Source organism: Pecten maximus, chromosome 11 (genome assembly GCF_902652985.1).
Source record: "Pecten maximus chromosome 11, xPecMax1.1, whole genome shotgun sequence".
Classification (NCBI taxonomy): Eukaryota; Metazoa; Mollusca; class Bivalvia; order Pectinida; family Pectinidae; genus Pecten; species Pecten maximus.
Window position 1 is genome coordinate 4350892 of NC_047025.1, and position 18011 is coordinate 4368902.

The 18011-nt window shown below is 37.9% G+C and overlaps 1 protein-coding gene across 4 annotated transcripts in view; it reads left to right on the forward strand.

Annotated features, from left to right (window-relative positions):
• The window catches only part of LOC117337395 (deoxynucleoside triphosphate triphosphohydrolase SAMHD1-like), a 73680-nt gene that overhangs the window by 52701 nt on the left and 2968 nt on the right, over positions 1-18011 (forward strand). For 3 of the 4 annotated variants that reach the window (XM_033898369.1, XM_033898370.1, XM_033898368.1), the window contains exons 9-16: positions 788-808; positions 4167-4214; positions 4784-4948; positions 7694-7785; positions 8856-8912; positions 10010-10211; positions 10758-10847; positions 11981-12223. In XM_033898369.1, coding sequence (XP_033754260.1) covers positions 788-808; positions 4167-4214; positions 4784-4948; positions 7694-7785; positions 8856-8912; positions 10010-10211; positions 10758-10847; positions 11981-12223 — 918 coding nt within the window. The remainder of the gene's footprint in view (positions 1-787; positions 809-4166; positions 4215-4783; positions 4949-7693; positions 7786-8855; positions 8913-10009; positions 10212-10757; positions 10848-11980; positions 12224-18011) is intronic. The other variant, XM_033898371.1, reaches the window with a different exon arrangement.

The window sequence follows — 18011 nt, forward strand, 5'->3', positions numbered from 1 at the left end:
AAACAGAGAAGTACAAGGCACACTTACGTTAACGTTTTCCCCCTGATGAAGACACATGTGTTTACATTATACGAGTATATAATATGCGGAATACCGACCGCAGTTAAGGTAGACTGATTAGCTATCCCCTCAGGTTGGGTACCGAGTCCTTCAGTAATCGAATCTAAATCAGTTGGAGAATTCATGATTGAATGACAAATAATCGATTTACCCGGATATTTATGTGTAAGTTTGAAACGTGCCACTTTGAGTATGAGTGAAAACATCGCTAATGGGGTTTGACTGTATTAAGTTGTGATTCAATATCAATTTAACAAATGTTAGCTCACCTGATCCCAAGGTTTGGTGAGCTTATACCATGGCGTCCATCGTCAATTCATCATCTGTCCATCGTCTGTCCGTCCGTCCGCACTTGTGGGGTAAATTCATGATTCATTCCATGCAAATATCTGTTTCGCTTATAGGAAATGAAATTTTATATAAATTTGAAGGTTTTTTTTCCCCATAATTCATGGAAAAACATCCTTTAGGGAAGGGGAAATGGGGTGGTGGGTCAAGCAATTTTTAGCTTGTTTCAGTCACTAATGCTATCACTTAATCACTTATTGCATGTAATGACCAGTACAAAAAAAGGCTTTTCCAAGTCGTTTCCCCCCGACATGCTCCACTGCAATTCGTAGTAAAAAAAATTGTTGAAAACTTCAGATTTTACCCCAAAAATCTTAATGTTATGTTATAATATTGCTCGAAATTTGATACATACTTTTTTCTTTGGTGAATATTTCAGACCATTGACCTTGACCACAAAGTAAGCATCAGCACTGCTGCTACTATAGCTACTACATACCACTCTCTTACTTGCTTTGAGTTTCTCACAAAATCACTTCATATAACAATTCAGTGTTGGGAATCAGGAGAGAAATCATAATCAATTATCATATAACAATTCAGTGTTGGGAATCAGGAGAGAAATAATAATCGATTATCATATAACAATTCAGTGTTGGGAATCAGGAGAGAAATAATAATCGATTATCAGAAGATAATAACAGTTACTGTTTTTAATTTGAATATCAAAGATTTTCAAAATCTATTTGAAATTAATTAACTGTGTATGTATAATGTTACATATAACATACCATGCCTTAGGTATCTATTATAGATAACTTTTGAATATGTTATATATATTTATTTCTGATAGATAATTTGGTCTTTGCTTTTGAAGTGTGTTTGCTATCAGTTCAAATGCTTAACATAGCTTTCCTGCTATCACCTGAGATAAAGTTATTTGTCCGGCATTGACAGTCATGCATCGTAAACATTTTCAAATTCTCAATAACCAAGATGCCCAGGGTCATGATCTTGTGCCAGTGGTAGGCTGGGATGAAGGGCTGCAAAGTTTATTCAAATCAATCACCTTTACCCACTTTCAAGGTCACAGAGGTCAAATATGTTAAAATCTTGAAGCAACTTCTTCTCAATAATAAATTGATTCATATCTTGCCAAATACTGGACATAAAAACGCTCAAAAAAGAGTAAAAATTTTGATAATATTGCTTATTGCTAACTGCAATCAAGCACTTATGTTTTCATTGCAATTGATGAAAATTTTAATTTTTCTTAATTATCGGAACATGATAGCTATATAACATATTTATTCTTTCAGTAGCTTCTTTATAAAAATAGAACATGTAGTAACTTTTATGCTTAACAATGTTTTGGTGACTAATCTTTTAAGCAGTTTTTAGGTTATTAGCCCACCATCATCAGATGATGGGCTATTCAAATCGCCCTGCGTCCGTGGTCCGTCGTCCGTCCGTCCCTCCGTCCGTAAACAATTCTTGTTATCGCTAATCCTCAGAAAGTACTGAAGGGATCCTTCTCAAATTTCATATTTAGGTTGCCCTTGGTGCCTAGTTATATGCATATTGCATTTTGGGATCAATCGAAAAACAACATGGCCGACAGGCAGCCATCTTGGATTTTGGCAATTGAAGTTTGTTATCGCTATTTCTGAGAAAGTACTGAAGGGTGCCTTCTCAAATTTCATATGTAGGTTCTCTCTGGTCTGTAGTTATGCATATTGCATTGTGGGACCGATCGGAAAACAACATAGCCGACAGACAGCCATCTTGGATTTTGACCATAGAAGTTTGTTATCGCTATTTCTGAGAAAGTCCTGAAGGGATCTTTCTCAAATTTCATATGTAGGTTCCCCTTGGTGCCTAGTTATGCATATTGCGATTTGAGACCAATCGGAAAACAACATGGCCGACAGGCAGCCATCTTGGATTTTGACAATTGAAGTTTGTTATCGCTATTTCTGAGAAAGTACTTAAGGGATCTTTCTCAAATTTCATATGTAGGTTCCCCTTGGTGCCTAGTTATGCATATTGCGATTTGAGACCAATCGGAAAACAACATGGCCGACAGGCAGCCATCTTGGATTTTGACAATTGAAGATTGTTATCGCTATTTCTGAGAAAGTACTGAAGGGATCTTTCTCAAATTTCATTTGAAGGTTCCCCTTGGTGCCTAGTTATGCATATTGCGTTTTGAGACCAATCGGAAAACAACATGGCCGACAGGCAGCCATCTTGGATTTTGACAATTGAAGTTTGTTATCGCTATTTCTGAGAAAGTGCTGAAGGGATCTTTCTCAAATTTCATATGAAGGTTCCCCTTGGTGCCTAGTTATGCATATTGCGTTTTGAGACCAATCCGAAAACAACATGGCCGACAGGCAGCCATCTTGGATTTTGACAATTGAAGTTTGTTATCAATATTTCTGAGAATGTACTGAATGGATCTTTCTGAAATTTCATATGTAGGTTTCCCTTGGTGCCTAGTTATGCATATTGCGTTTTGAGACCAATCGGAAAACAACATGGCCGACAGGCAGCCATCTTGGATTTTGACAATTGAAGTTTGTTATCTCTATTTCTCAAAGTACTGAATGGATCTTTCTTAAATTTCATAAGTAGGTTCCCCTTGGTCCCTTGTATTGCATTTTTGGACCAGTCTGTCCTGAAAACAACCTGGCAAACAAACAGCCATTATCGTTAAATCTCAAATTTCTTATATAGCAAGGATTCCCTTGTTTGAAAAGTACTGGAGGGATGTCTCAATTTGCACAGATTAGTAAAATGAAGGGAAAAGTAGAGAAAAGATTAATCTGACATGGAACCTATGAAGATCATTCAATGGTGGGCGCCAAGATCCCTCTGGGATCTCTTGTTTTCTTTGCTTTAATATTTCAATATTTTAAGCTTATCAAAAATCGCTCACATTTTTTTTTTTTTTCTTTTTTTTACCAATTTCTATGAAATGAAACTCTGTTGGCTATATAACCGATATACATGTACCAGTATATAGTGTTTGTTTTCCTGAGTTTTATTTTGCTATTTTTGAAAGTTTACATTAATTGTTTGTTATTTTGATTTGCAGACTGTTGAATCTTATAATATTTCTGAGATATACCTAATTAATGATGTATATAATATAAACATTTTTTTACTGTTACTACTGGAATTAACAGTTTGTAGAATTGTACTCTCTGTAAATCTTTTCTTGGTTAATTCAACACTTACCCGGTTGGGCCACTCCATGTTTTTATAGGTCAATATTTTTGATGTTATATTTGATGTGTGCTTATAAATGACTTCAAATGGATGATATCAACCAACTTTTATGTAACATGTCATCATTTTATAGCTTACTGAAAGACTATCAAGTTCGTTCAAATGAACTTAATGACTTTTGTTCACTTTGAAGGTCACAGGTACTTGATGTGATGTAATCTTGAAATATTTCTAAAGCTCTTATAACACATATTTGTTAGGTTGACGATGCAGCCCCCATGGGCTTCTTCTTAATATAAAGTATTGTAAAAGTCTTGATTATTGAGGTACACTATAAAGTTATTGAGATCATTCCAACACCATTAAGATGCTATTTATCAAATGAAATATTTTTAATATAACTAAAGAGTGTTTTGACATTGTCACTGAAATCCAGCTTGGTGAACGATGCAGCCCCATGGGCCTCTTCTTGATATAAAGTATTCTTAAAGTCTTGATTATTGAGATACATTTTAAAGTTATTGGGATCATTCCAACACCATAAAGATGCTATTAATCAAGTAAAATCTGGTATGTTTTTACAGGACTGGCCGTTTAAGGGACGTGACAAAAACAAAGGATTTTTGTACGAGGTAAGTTACAGTAATCCAGAAACAAAACTGTTGTTTAAACACTCATCTTGGTCATTCATGCTCTTATCTATCATTGATTTATCTTCTTTTCAAAATGCATTTTTTCCTAGTACTCATTGATCACTGATGCTAATGACCCAAATGTGCTTTGTTTGATTAACGGGGCCACGGTGGCCGAGTGGTTAAGGTGTCCCGACACTTTATCACTAGCCCTTCACCTCTGGGTTGCGAGTTTGAAACCTACGTGGGGCAGTAGCCAGGTAATGACTGTAGACTGGTGGTTTTTCTCCGGGTACTCCAGCTTTCGTCCACCTCCAAAACCTGGCACGTCATTAAATGACCCTGGCTGTTAATAGGACGTTAAACAAAAACAAACAAACAAAACAAATTGTTTAATTACTTCAAGCAAAGATTTTGACATAAGGTCAAGGTCATGAAGAATGGATTTTAAATCAAGATTAATTCTTTAATGATATTTTCAACTTTATGTTTTAGCCTGAACTGATCCAATTGTAACACATTTAGTCGATTTTTTAGCAAATTTGCTTTAAAAGTTGCTGACTTTGCAGGTTGTTGCTAACAAACGGAATGGTATAGATGTGGATAAGTGGGATTACTTTGCCAGGGACTGCCACAACCTTGGTATCCGAAACAATTTTGACCACCTGAGATTCATCAAGTTTGCTAGAGTTCTGTCTGTTGACAAAGAATATCAAATCTGCTCCAGGGACAAGGTAAGTCTTCAATGATTACTACATATATATACCGAAAAAGAAATGCAAATAGGAATTACCCAGTTTACAGAAATTAAAAAATGTAGAATGTAATAAAACAAACATTGTGCATCGAAATTATCAGGGTATTGATCTTCATCATTGGTATACCGTTCCATTCCTCATCGAGCGCCAATGTCAAATGATATCACTATAGCCTTCCACCTCTGGGTTGCGAGTTCGAAATCCATGTGGGGCAGTTGCAAAGTACTGACCGTAGGCCGGTAGTTTTTCTCAACGTACTCCGGTTTTTCTCCATGGACCTCCAAAACCTGGCACATCCTTAAATAACCCTGGCTGTTAATAGGACGTTAAACAAAATTAACCAAATAAACTAAATAAAAGATTGGTGGGATTCGGGCCTATGTCTGGTCCTTCTATCCAGCTTGTTCTGTTTGAGCTTGTCCCATAAATGTTCTATCGGAGAGAGGTCAGATCAAGCTGAAAGTTGATGAGGTTACTAAACGAACATTGATGAAATTTTGACACTTACAAATGATAGAGTAGTTCACTATCTTTAAATTACATCATTATTACATTCTATGATATCTTTTTATTTCCCATTGTAAATCGGGCAATTTCTAATTGTGCTTTGTTTTCCTTCCAATATATGATGAATTAAATACTGTAAATGTGTATATTTTAGCAGTAATCTTATTTTAGACATTTTCACACTTGTAACAACATTCTGCTAAAATATGATTGAGTTAAAATCTTTCCTTTGAATTTTATGGCAGACATTGCCACAGTGTTAGAACCCCATGATACGTATCTGTTTTAATTTGCTAATTTGAATTAATTTGGCTATGCCAAAATAAGTATCTAATAAGTAGTTTCATTATGATTATAACATTGTTTTTAACATATAATTGTTTACAACACTGTTCTGTACAAACAATATTTCCATCCACTGTGATGCCCTGTTGATGGAATCAAATTTCAAAGGAAGGATCTGGGGATTTTGATCAGATTTGATGGAGAGAAAAAATCATAGGAGGGATCTCGGGATTTGATCAGATTTCATGGAATTCCATTTCATAGGAAGGGTCTTGGGATATTGATCAGATTTGGGGTGTATATAAAAAAAACATTAATATTATCTACATAGCCTTACCCTGGGGCCCTGACACATAAAATACCCACCAGTGTTTGATGGAGAGGTAGGATTAAAATTCTATGAATATGAGAAGTGTACAAATATTAGTCTGAGGAATGCAGGGTATTTGACAAATAGCGGTTCAAGTTATCCTAGATTAATTTACAAAGAATATATAGGGATGCAGGCTGGACCAATTGAAAAGTTCCACGAAAAAGGGGCATTCCTCAAACAGGGCATTAAAGGAATGCGGGTTTGAGTGAGTTGTTTTTAGCCCACCATCATCAGATGGTGGGCTATTCAAATCGCCCTGCGTCCGTCCGTCCCTCCGTCCGTCCCTCCGTCCGTAAACAATTCTTGTTATCGCTATTTCTCAGAAAGTACTGAAGGGATCTTTCTCAAATTTCATATGTAGGTTCCCCTTGGTGCCTAGTTATGCATATTGCGTTTTGAGACCAATCTGAAAATAACATGGCCGACAGGCAGCCATCTTGGATTTTGACAATTGAAGTTTGGTTATCGCTATTTCTGAGAAAGTACTGAATGGATCTTTCTCAAATTTCATATGGAGGTTCCCCTTGGTGCCTCTTTATGCTTATTGCATTTTGAGATAGATCTGAAAATAACATGGCCGACAGGCAGCCATCTTGGATTTTGACAATTGAAGTTTGTTATCGCTATTTCTGAGAAAGTACTGAAGGAATCTTGCTCAAATTTCATATGTAGGTTCCCCTTGGTGCCTAGTTATGCATATTGCGATTTGAGACCAATCTGAAAATAACATGGCCGACAGGCAGCCATCTTGGATTTTGACAATTGAAGTTTGGTTATCGCTATTTCTGAGAAAGTACTGAATGGATCTTTCTCAAATTTCATATGGAGGTTCCCCTTGGTGCCTCTTTATGCTTATTGCATTTTGAGATAAATCTGAAAATAACATGGCCGACAGGCAGCCATCTTGGATTTTGACAATTGAAGTTTGTTATCGCTATTTCTGAGAAAGTACTGAAGGGATCTTTCTCAAATTTCATATGGAGGTTCCCCTTGGTGCCTCTTTATGCTTATTGCATTTTGAGATCAATTGGAAAACAATATGGCCGACAGACCGCCATCTTGGATTTTGACAATTGAAGTTTGTTATCTCTATTTCTCAAAGTACTGAATGGATCTTGCTCAAATTTCATAAGTAGGTTCCCCCTGGTCCCTTGTATTGCATTTTTCGACCAGTCTGTCCTGAAAACAACCTGGCAAACAAACAGCCATTATCGTTAAATCTCAAATTTCTTATATAGCTAGGATTCCCTTGTTTGAAAAGTACTGGAGGGATGTCTCAATTTGCACAGATTAGTAAAATGAAGGGAAAAGTAGAGAAAAGATCAATCTGACATGGAACTTATGAAGATCATTCAATGGTGGGCGCCAAGATCCCTCTGGGATCTCTTGTTTTCCTGTAAATCTTCAAAATCCTTCTTCTTCTCTACGAACAGATTTGTCAAAATGTTGTGCATTATTGGGTGAAAGAAAGGAAATCACTAACTGTTGTATAAATGTAGGGCCTTCCACCTTGGTTGGGCCTCTGAGTGAGTTATAATAAGTTTATATGGTTTTAGGAGGTCCAGATGCTGTATGACATGTTCCACACACGTTTAACACTACATAAGAGGGCCTACCAGCATAGAGTGAATGTCATCATAGAACGCATGTAAGTATCGTGATGCTGTGCTGTAAATACTGTGATGTTATGCTGTAAGTACCATGACGTCATGCTGTAAGAAATGTGATGATTTGTTGAAAGTACCATCACACCATTGTGAAAGTTATCATTATAGAATTGATGTAAGTACCGTGATGTCATGTTGTGAGTACCATTATGTCATGCTGTGAGTACTGTGACATCATGCTGTAAGTACTGTGACGTCATGCTGTAAGTAAAGTGACATCGTGTTGTAAAATACCATGACGTCATGATGTGAGTACCGTGTCATCATGCTGTAAAACACCATGACGTCATGTTGTGAGTACCGTGACGTCATACTGTAAATACCATGACATTATGTTGTGAGTACATTGACGTCATGCTGTGACTACCGTGATGTCATGCTGTAAGATTCATAACATCTTGCTTTATGATTGCATGAAAGTACTGTGATGTCATTGTAAAAGTTATCATGTCATTGTAGTGTATGACTAACTGTGACGAAGAGTGAAGTAGAGTCAATATTTAATAAACAGTTTGTCTATGTCTGCCAGAGCTGAAGGACCAATACAGGTTGATTGAATAGATCCTTTGTTTGGATTTTAATCAAATTCGGTCTGAAGTGTGATGGGGGATCAAATGGGTTAAGACCTAGCAGGCCCAATAAGGAAAATACAATGGATTTGTAAATACTGTTAATCCTTCTTTATTGTGGATTAAGGAATTTCGCTTAATAGTCTGAAGCAGTAGATGAGGGTGGCTCATCAAGGACAGAGAGGCAGAGCTCTAATAGTGAAAGTGAGACATTTTTGAAAATGAAATGCGTCTTCTTGTTTTATCAAGAGGTTATATAAATTAAATGTCAGAAAAGCTTACCTGTTTTCACATACATACTACACAGGATGATCCCATTGTTGCTAGGGGTGGGATAAGTCAATCTACCACAGTGTCCTTCATCAGCTGTCTGTGGTTCTCCTTGTCTCCTCAAAAGAATAAGTAATTATTACGTTCTTGGCATTTCAAGACTTATTTCATTGCTTCAACAAAAACTAATTATGAACACATTTGATTGACAGGATAACAGAGGCGTTTTTGTTGGCCGACAAATATGTGAAGTTTCCAGGGAAAGGAGGGTAAGTTACGAACCTTACAGCTTCATCAGCCCTGTTACCTTTTTGAAGGACTTAACAGACATGTTTCTTTCTGTAGCGGGGGATGTTATCGTATATGTACTGATAGGTTAAGCTGACAGGGTTAAGCTTAACGCTAACTATATGCCATGCCTATATGCTGTGTCTGTACTATGTGTACCTGTGTCACCTTGACCTTTGCTAGTCCTCTGTTCACGTGTGCTGTCTCTGGTCGATGTTTTTGTCGTGCATTGTTCGTAGTCGCTTGCTTTTTCGTCAGTGTCTGTCGTGCCTGTGTATCCTCTGTCGTGATTGGTCCTTATAGTTTTGTATTGTTAAAAAGTGGGATAAATTCAGGGTGGTGTATCGTATACTGGGCAGTCCGATGGATTAGTTTCCTGTGTACTGTCACGTCTTCCTCGCCAGTAATAATGTAGCGTTAGGGTATGTAGGGTCTTGGGTGGGTAGTATTAGTCGGGATGTTGGGTTTAGTTAGGTCGTACAGGTATGGGGGTTGGTTTTAGGTTAGGATGTTTATTATATAACTAGGCCTATGTTGCTGTCCGTTTATATGTAATTTCATGTTGTAAATGTTTATGTCATCATTAATAAATGGTTAATTGTAGTTCAAGACGTTTGTTCTCTCTCTCTATACGACAGATACAAGTTACCCATTGAACCTGGGTTGTTGGTCCACAAGGGCAAGTCGGGTGCAGTTTGACGTACGCAAACTGGCCCCGACACGCTCCTGTTATATTTCTTCTAAACTGAAGTCTTTTGTTTTTATGATTATTACATTAATTTGTGTGATCTTAGTGAAATGTGGAGGCTGCTGTGGTCGAGTGGTTAAGATGTCCCGACACTTTAACACTAGCCCTCCACCTCTGGGTTGCGAGTTCCAAACCTACGTGGGGCAGTTGCCAAGTACTGACCGTAAGCCGGTGGTTTTTCTCCGGGTACTCCGGCTTTTTTCCACCTCCAAATCCTGGCATGTCCTTAAATGACCCTGGCTGTTAATAGGACGTTTAACAAAAACAAAATACACAAAAATCGGTAAAATGTGTGCAGACAGTATTGACAAGGAATGTGTTTGGTTCCAGAGATCTTAAAACTATGTCCCAGTCCATAGACGACATGGAGGCTTATTCCAAATTGACTGATGGCGTGTTTGAGCGCATCCTCTACTCCACAGACACAGAAAATGACATGGTGGAAGCCAGAGAACTCCTCACTCGAATCCTTCAGCGCAAGCTTTACAAATGTGTAGGCAATACCAAACCCAAAGACAAGGCCTACAAAAAGGTCTGTGAATTTATAATGATGGGCAGTAATTTCAACATATTAAGTGGATTTATAGCCTGTGTAACCATCACAGAGTAAATTTATAGATACTTTTTTCGATTTTAAGTTTTGAATTTTAGAGATAATTTGGTTTGAAAGAAGTGTATGCAGTTTGATTTTGATTGGCACAAGAAATTGACAACTTTGTAGAAACTGATTTATAGTTAAACGTTCAGACCTTAAATAAATCTAAATCAAGCATTTTATGTAATTAACCATGTATGAAGTTTGATGAGTTTAATGGAGAACTTGATTTATTACACAGTAACTTCTTATATATTCATACTGACTTTGACTGTTACAATTACATGCAAGGTAAAGGCAATTCCCAACATTCACACAGATGACCCTAGAATTTTGCTTTCTTTATGTAGCCAAGCTGGTGTCAGGTATCTGAAATAGATTTGTGATACAAAAGAAACCAAAATATATGAATATTTAAAATAATGTAGAACTGAGAGAATTCTAATCATTTAATATGTACATGTCTTTTATGCAAATTTACAGAAATCTGAGGCTACGAAAATCAAAGCTGAGATTGTTGGCATGGGAACCGTTGGTGACAGGCAAGCTTTGGAGGCTAATCTCATTGTTGAGGTGAGAAACTTGTTGTAATGTCTTGTTATTAGATAAAATATTGAATATCAAATGACTTTTGACCCTGTTTGTACTACCGACGAAATTTCAATATTTCACAGTTTATTTGGTAATTCTTAGGGCTTGATTCCAATATCACAAAGTCGGCTCAAAGAAAGCAAAAGACGCAGGTAAATGATGACAATGGAAATGTTTTGTGATATTCCTGGAAGATATTCTACTTCTCTGTGTAATTTGAAATTAGAGATATTCACAGTGTATTTAATATGTACTCAAAGATAAGCCATTCTGTTTCGTTGTCACCACTGGTACCCATTGGGCCTGTTCTTGGGCCAGGTGAGCCGTCGTTCGTCTAAAAATCCTTGGGTAAAAGGGAACTGTGGGTCTGCCCCCCCCCCCCCCCCAGGGGCCTCAGAGGCAGGAACAATAAGGGGAAATACTGCTTATTCTTAAAAATTTTCTTCAGAAATCATTTGGAGGAATGAAAGGATTTAGTATGAAGCATCCTTGGGCAAAAGGAACCCAATTTGGTATAAATGTAGGGGCTAGACCCCCAGGGATCCTCCTTGTGTAGGAATGAATCAATTTGGTCAGAGGTTTTCTGGGTTGAAGAGGATCATTGGCAGATGAACATGAGGTGTTCCTTTCATTTAAATGCTTTTTGGTGACTTTAATGACAAGTATAGTCATCATTTCTGACCAAAACTGCCATCATGGAAAACAGATTCTTGGAAGGATTTCGCTGATAGTTCTAGACTCTGCTGTAGTAAGTTGTAGTCAGATTAAGCCCATTGGCTTCTTGTTAGCTCACCTGGTCATTCGGACAGGTGAGCTTATGCCATGGCACACTTTTGTCATGAACTGAGGTTGTGGCTCTCCTAGAGCCGAGGGGTTTATCCCAATAGAAGAAAAATCCAAATTCTTTAAAATCATTCTTCTTTAGGAATGACAGGGTTTGGTCCAAATTTGGTTTGAACCATCATTGCAAGAATGATATTGGAAAATATTTGTAAAAGAGAGTGTTTTGTCATTATCACAAAAATATCAAAGTGAACAATACAGGCCTTATGGGCCTCTTGTTGATTGCGAGTTAGAATTACAGTTTTTAATAGGTAATAACTGTCATTTTGCAGATTATGAACATGGATTTCGGCAAGGGAGAGGAAAATCCCATTGACGACGTTCGCTTCTATGACAAGAGAAATTCCGAAGAACCAATGCAAATACGAAAGGAAGAAGTCTCCCATATACTTCCAAGCAAATTCACAGACCAATACATCTATCTATTTATAAGAAATGATGATCCAGACTTTTACCAGAAAGCTTTGGACACTTTCCAGAAATGGTGCAAAGTCAAAACCTACCCTTCGCCTCGGGTAAGAATTTGAGAGATTCTCAGCTTTAATGAGATCATCCGACAGAAAGATGTCTGGATGACCTAAGGCCATTATGTTTCGTCTGTCGTCGTGCTCTATCCGTCAGCTTTTCAGATTTCAAACTTCTTAATACCACTAATGGGATTCAGCACAAACTTGTGTAAAATGATCCTCCATACACATCAACCTCTGAAACCTCCAATGAGGGAGATCTCCCTTATTCCACATCCAAAATGAAGGGAAGAGTGTGTGAAAACAAATTTTTTTGACACATTTAGGGGAAGTTTCGCATCAACGTGTATAGTTTCAAATTATGTTTTCCTTAAATAAGTACATTTTGATACTGAAATTTGATAACGTTTAAAAAAAAAATGATTTCAGTCAAAAATGTTTAAAGAATTTGACAGAGAGGAGCTGTATTTAGTGAATCATTAATGTCATAGTCACTTTAATTCTCCAACCATTATACAAAAGTAGCTACTTATATACTTTTTTTTTTTAAATTATTATTTTGTTGTGAAATGTATTTATCAGAGTATCTCCCTTTCTGACTTAAATAAAAATGACACAATAATTAATTATGTTTGTATTATTACTAGTTCTGGTTATCTCCCTTTCTGTCTTAAATAAAGATTACACAATAATAAACGAATTATGTTTGTTTTAATACTAGTTCTGTTGTGACACATTTTCCTCTGACCCAAATTGAAAGCCAGGTTTGTTTATTAGTTTTGTCTAATTAAAGATGACAGCAGTAAAAATGCTAGTACTAACAGCAAGGATATACATGTAGACAGACATTTTTGGCTTTCATGTGAGTAAATCTGTTGGCAGATGTGACCAGTGTTTGTTCTTGAGGTGATGGACCCTAGTTGTAATCAAAATGCTGCCATGTATTTACCCTTGTATAATAGTGTATGAAAGAGGATATACTAAGTTGTATAACTTGTGTCCAATTGTGTTTGAATTTTTAGGTCACCTGAGACAAAGTCTCAGTTGACCTATTGCAATCGCCTTTTGTCCGGTGTCGTGCGTCGTCCGTCGTGCGTCGTAAACAATTTACATTTTCAACTTCTTCTTAAAAACTGCTGAACTAAATTCAATGAAATTTTACAGGAAGCTTCCATGGCTGAGGGTGAACCAAAATTGTGAATTATATGGTCCCCACCCCCCAGGGGCCTGAGGGGCGGGGCCAAAAAGGGTCAAATTGACTAAAATTTCAAAAATCTTCTTCTCTACTCTCAGATATGGTAGAATCAAATACTTTTCATAGATGGAAGGGTCTTAAGGTGCTTTACCAAAATTGTGAATTTCATGACCCTGGGGTCTCACGTTTGCCCCTGGGGAGGGGGTAAACTTTACTATAGTTTATATAGGGAAATCACATTTTTGACTATTATTTGTTGGATATCTATTGGAATTCATTCTAACTTGGTTCAAATTATCAGCATGGGATGACAGTTTGATGGTATGTACATGTTGGCCCTGGTTGACCCCCAGGGGCTGGTGGGCGGGGCCAAAAAGGGTCAAATTGACTGAAATTTCAAAAATCTTCTTCTCTACTCTCAGATATATTAGAATCAAATACTCTTCATAGATGAAGGCTCTTAAGGTGCTTTACCAAAATTGTGAATTTCATGACCCTAGGATTTCACGTTTGCCCCTGGGTAGGGGGTAAACTTAACTATAGTTTATATAGGGAAATCACATTTTTGACTATTATTTGTTGGATTTCTATTGGAATTTATTCTAACTTGGTTCAAATTATCAGCATAGGATAACAGTTTGATGTTATGTACATGTTGGCCCTGGTTGACCCCCAGGGGCTGGTGGGCGGGGCCAAAAAAGGGTCAAATTGACTAAAATTTCAAAAATCTTCTTCTCTACTCTCAGATATGTTAGAATCAAATACTCTTCATAGATGGAAGGGTCTTAAGGTACGTTACCGAAATTGTGAATTTCATGACCCTGGGGTCTCACGTTTGCCCCTGGGTAGGGGGTAAACTTTACTATAGTTTATATAGGGAAATCACATGACCTATAGCCATCGTGCTTCGTCCGTCGTCGTTCGCCGTCCGCCGTCCGTAAACTTTTCACATTTCAATCTTCTTCTCAAGTTCCACCAGTGGGATTAAGCTGAAACTTGCCAGAAATGATCCTGAGATGGTCCTGACCAAGTGTTGTTATTTTTCGGGTCGGTCCGAAATCCAAGATGGCCGCCATAACCGCCATCTTGAAAAACACATTTTAAACTTCTTCTCAAGTTCCACCAGTGCTATTGAGCTGAAACTTGCCTGAAATGATCCTGATATGATTCCGACCAAGTGTTGTTATTTTTCGGGTCGGTCCGAAATCCAAGATGGCCGCCATAGCTGCCATCTTGAAAAACACATTTTAAACTTCTTCTCAAGTTCTACCAGTGCTGTTGGGCTGAAACTTACCAGAAATGATCCTGAGATGATCCCCATCAAGTGTTGTTATTTTTCAGGTCGATCCGAAATCCAAGATGGCCACCATAGCCGCCATCTTGAAAAACACATTTTAAACTTCTTCTCAAGTTCCACCAGTGCTGTTGGGCTGAAACTTGCCTGAAATGATCCTGATATGATCCCGACCAAGTGTTGTTATTTTTCGGGTCGGTCCGAAAATCCAAGATGGCCGCCATAACCGCCATCTTGAAAAACACATTTTAAACTTCTCAAGTTCCACCAGTGTTGTTGAGCTGAAACTTGCCTGAAATGATCCTGATATGATTCCGACCAAGTGTTGTTATTTTTCGGGTCGGTCCGGAATCCAAGATGGCCGCCATGGCCGCCATAGCCGCTATCTTGAAAAACACATTTTAAACTTCTTCTCAAGTTCCAGCTGTGCTGTGTGGCTGAAACTTGCCTGAAATGATCCTGAGATGATCCCCACCAAATGTTGTTATTTTTCGGGCCGATCCGAAATCCAAGATGGCCGCCATAGCCACCATCTTTAAAAACACATTTTAACCTTCTTCTCAAGTTCCACCAGTACTGTTTGGCTGAAACTTGCCTGAAATGTTCCTGATATGAGTCCGACCAAGTGTTGTTATTTTTTGGATTGGTCTGAAATCCAAGATGGCCGCCATGTCCGCCATCTTGAAAAACACATTTAAAACTTCTTCTCCAGTTCCATTGGTGCCATTGAGCTGGAAATGGGTGAGGATGTCGAGGAAGGCGAGCCAACATAGTGTTGTTATTTTTTTGGCCTCGAAAAACTTTGACATGGCAGCAATGACGGCCATTTTGTAACATGATTGCGCAATCATGGTTTTTCTATTTCAAACTTCTTCTCAAATTCCACCTGTCGGATTCAGCTCTAACTTACCAGAAATGATCCTGAGATGGTCCTTACCAAGTGTTGTTATTTATCGGGTCGGTCAGAAAGCCAAGATGGCCACCATGGCAGCCATCTTGAAAAACACATTTTAAACTTCTTCTCCAGTTCCACTGGTGCCATTGAGCTGGAAATTGGTGAGGGTGTTAAGGAAGGAGGGCCAACAAAGTGTTGTTATTTTTTCGGCCTCGTAAAAACTTTGACATGGCAGCAATGACGGCCATTTTGTAACATGATTGCGCAATCATGGTTTTCCGGAACAACACCTATTTCAACCTTCTTCTCAAATTCCACCGGTGGGATTCAGCTCTAACTTACCAGATATTATCCTTAGATGGTCCAGACCAAGTGTTGTTATTTATTGGGTCGGTCAGAAATCCAAGATGGCCACCATGGCCAACAGTGCCACTATATACTTGCTAGAGAGAATACATACTACAATAATATAAGGGTTTTGATTTAGAGTCAGATGACTGTTAAGGCCCCTGGGCCTCTTGTTGACTATTATTTGTTGGATTTCTATTGGAATTTATTCTAACTTGGTTCAAATTATCAGCATGGGATTACAGTTTGATGTTATGTACATGTTGGCCCTGGTTGACCCCCAGGGGCTGAAGGAGTGGTGCCAAAAAGGGTCAAATTGACTGAAATTTCAAAAATCTTCTTCTCTACTCTCAGATATGTTAGAATCAAATACTCTTCATAGATGAAGGGGTCTTATGGTGCTTTACCAAAATTGTGAATTTCATGACCCTGGGGTCTCACGTTTGCCCCTGGGTAGGGGGTAAACTTTACTATAGTTTATATAGGGAAATCACATTTTTGACTATTATTTGTTGGATTTTTATTGGAATTCATTCTAACTTCGTTAACGTTATCAGCTTGGGATGACAGGTTGATGTACATGTTGGCCCTGACTGACCCCCAGGGGCTGATGGGCGGGGCCAAAAAGGGTCAAATTAACTGAAATTTCAAAAATCTTCTTACAACCCAAATAAGGTAGAATTAAATACTCTTCACAGATCGAAGGGTCTTAAGGTGCTTTACCATAATTGTGAATTTCCTAGCCCTGGGGTCTCGCGTTGGCCCCATGGGAGGGGATAAACTTTACTATAGTTATAGGGAAATCACATTTTTGACTATCATTTGTTTTATTTGTTTTGAAATTCATTCTTTCATTCAAATTTACTGAAATATTTCAAAAATCAGGTGACCGTTAAGGCCCATGGGCCTCTTGTTCAAATAAAATATGTTTAAACTAATCAAAATTAACTGACTGTGTCAAATAAAGCTACCTAGGCACAGTTGTAATACACAAACACACATCACCATGCATGGTGACTGACTCCTCTCTCACCAAGCCCCAGACTAGGACAGCTACTGTAAATATACCAGATGAGTATTTTGTTTTATACATTATCAGCCCAGGTTCGAGGTGATTTATGAGGGATGACTGCTCAATCTAGGATAAATGTAACCTGATTCAGGAGATGTACTCTAGATTGTGACATTTTCCAGGGCTACCCGGGTAATCCAGAGTGAAAGGCACCTCTGATCCTGAGATGGTCCTGACCAGGTGTTATTTTTTGGGTCGGCCGAAATCCAAGATGCCTGCCTTCTTTATATTTTAAACTTCTTTTCCAGTCCTGCTAGCACCACTGAGCTGGGAATTGGTATGGATATTAAAGAAGGGATCCCAACAAAGTTGTTATTTTTCGGCCTCATAAAAGCTTTGACATGGCAGCTAGTAACCATTTTGCAACATATGATTGCACAATCATGGCTTTCCTGAACAACACCTATTTTTCATCTCCAGTTCTACCAGTGAGATTTAGCTCATTCTTAACTTTCCTGAAATAATTTTCAGGTGGTCCTGACCAAGTGTTGTTATTATTTTTCGGTTCCGTCAGAAATCCAAGATGGCCGCCATGGGTGCCATATTGAAAAACATACTTTAAACTTCTCAGTTCCACTTGTGCCCTTGAGTTAGAAATAGGTAGGGATGTTAAGGAAGGGAAGCTGACTAAGTGTTGTTATTATTTTGGCCTGATTAAAAAACACTGACACTGCAGATACGAGAATTAGAATGAATAAATACAGTGCAGGTACAAGGATTAGAATAAATAAAGTGCAGGTACGAGGATTAGAATAAATACAGTGCAGGTACGAGGATTAGAATAAATAAATACAGTGCAGGTACGAGGATTAGAATAAATACAGTGCAGGTACGAGGATTAGAATAAATAAATACAGTGCAGGTACGAGGATTAGAATAAATAAATAGAGTACAGGTATGAGAATTAGAATGAATAAATACAGTGCAGGTATGAGGATTAGAATGAATTAATACAGTGCAGGTACGAGGATTAGAATAAATAAATACAGTGCAGGTACAAGAATTAGAATTAATAAATACAGTGCAGGTACA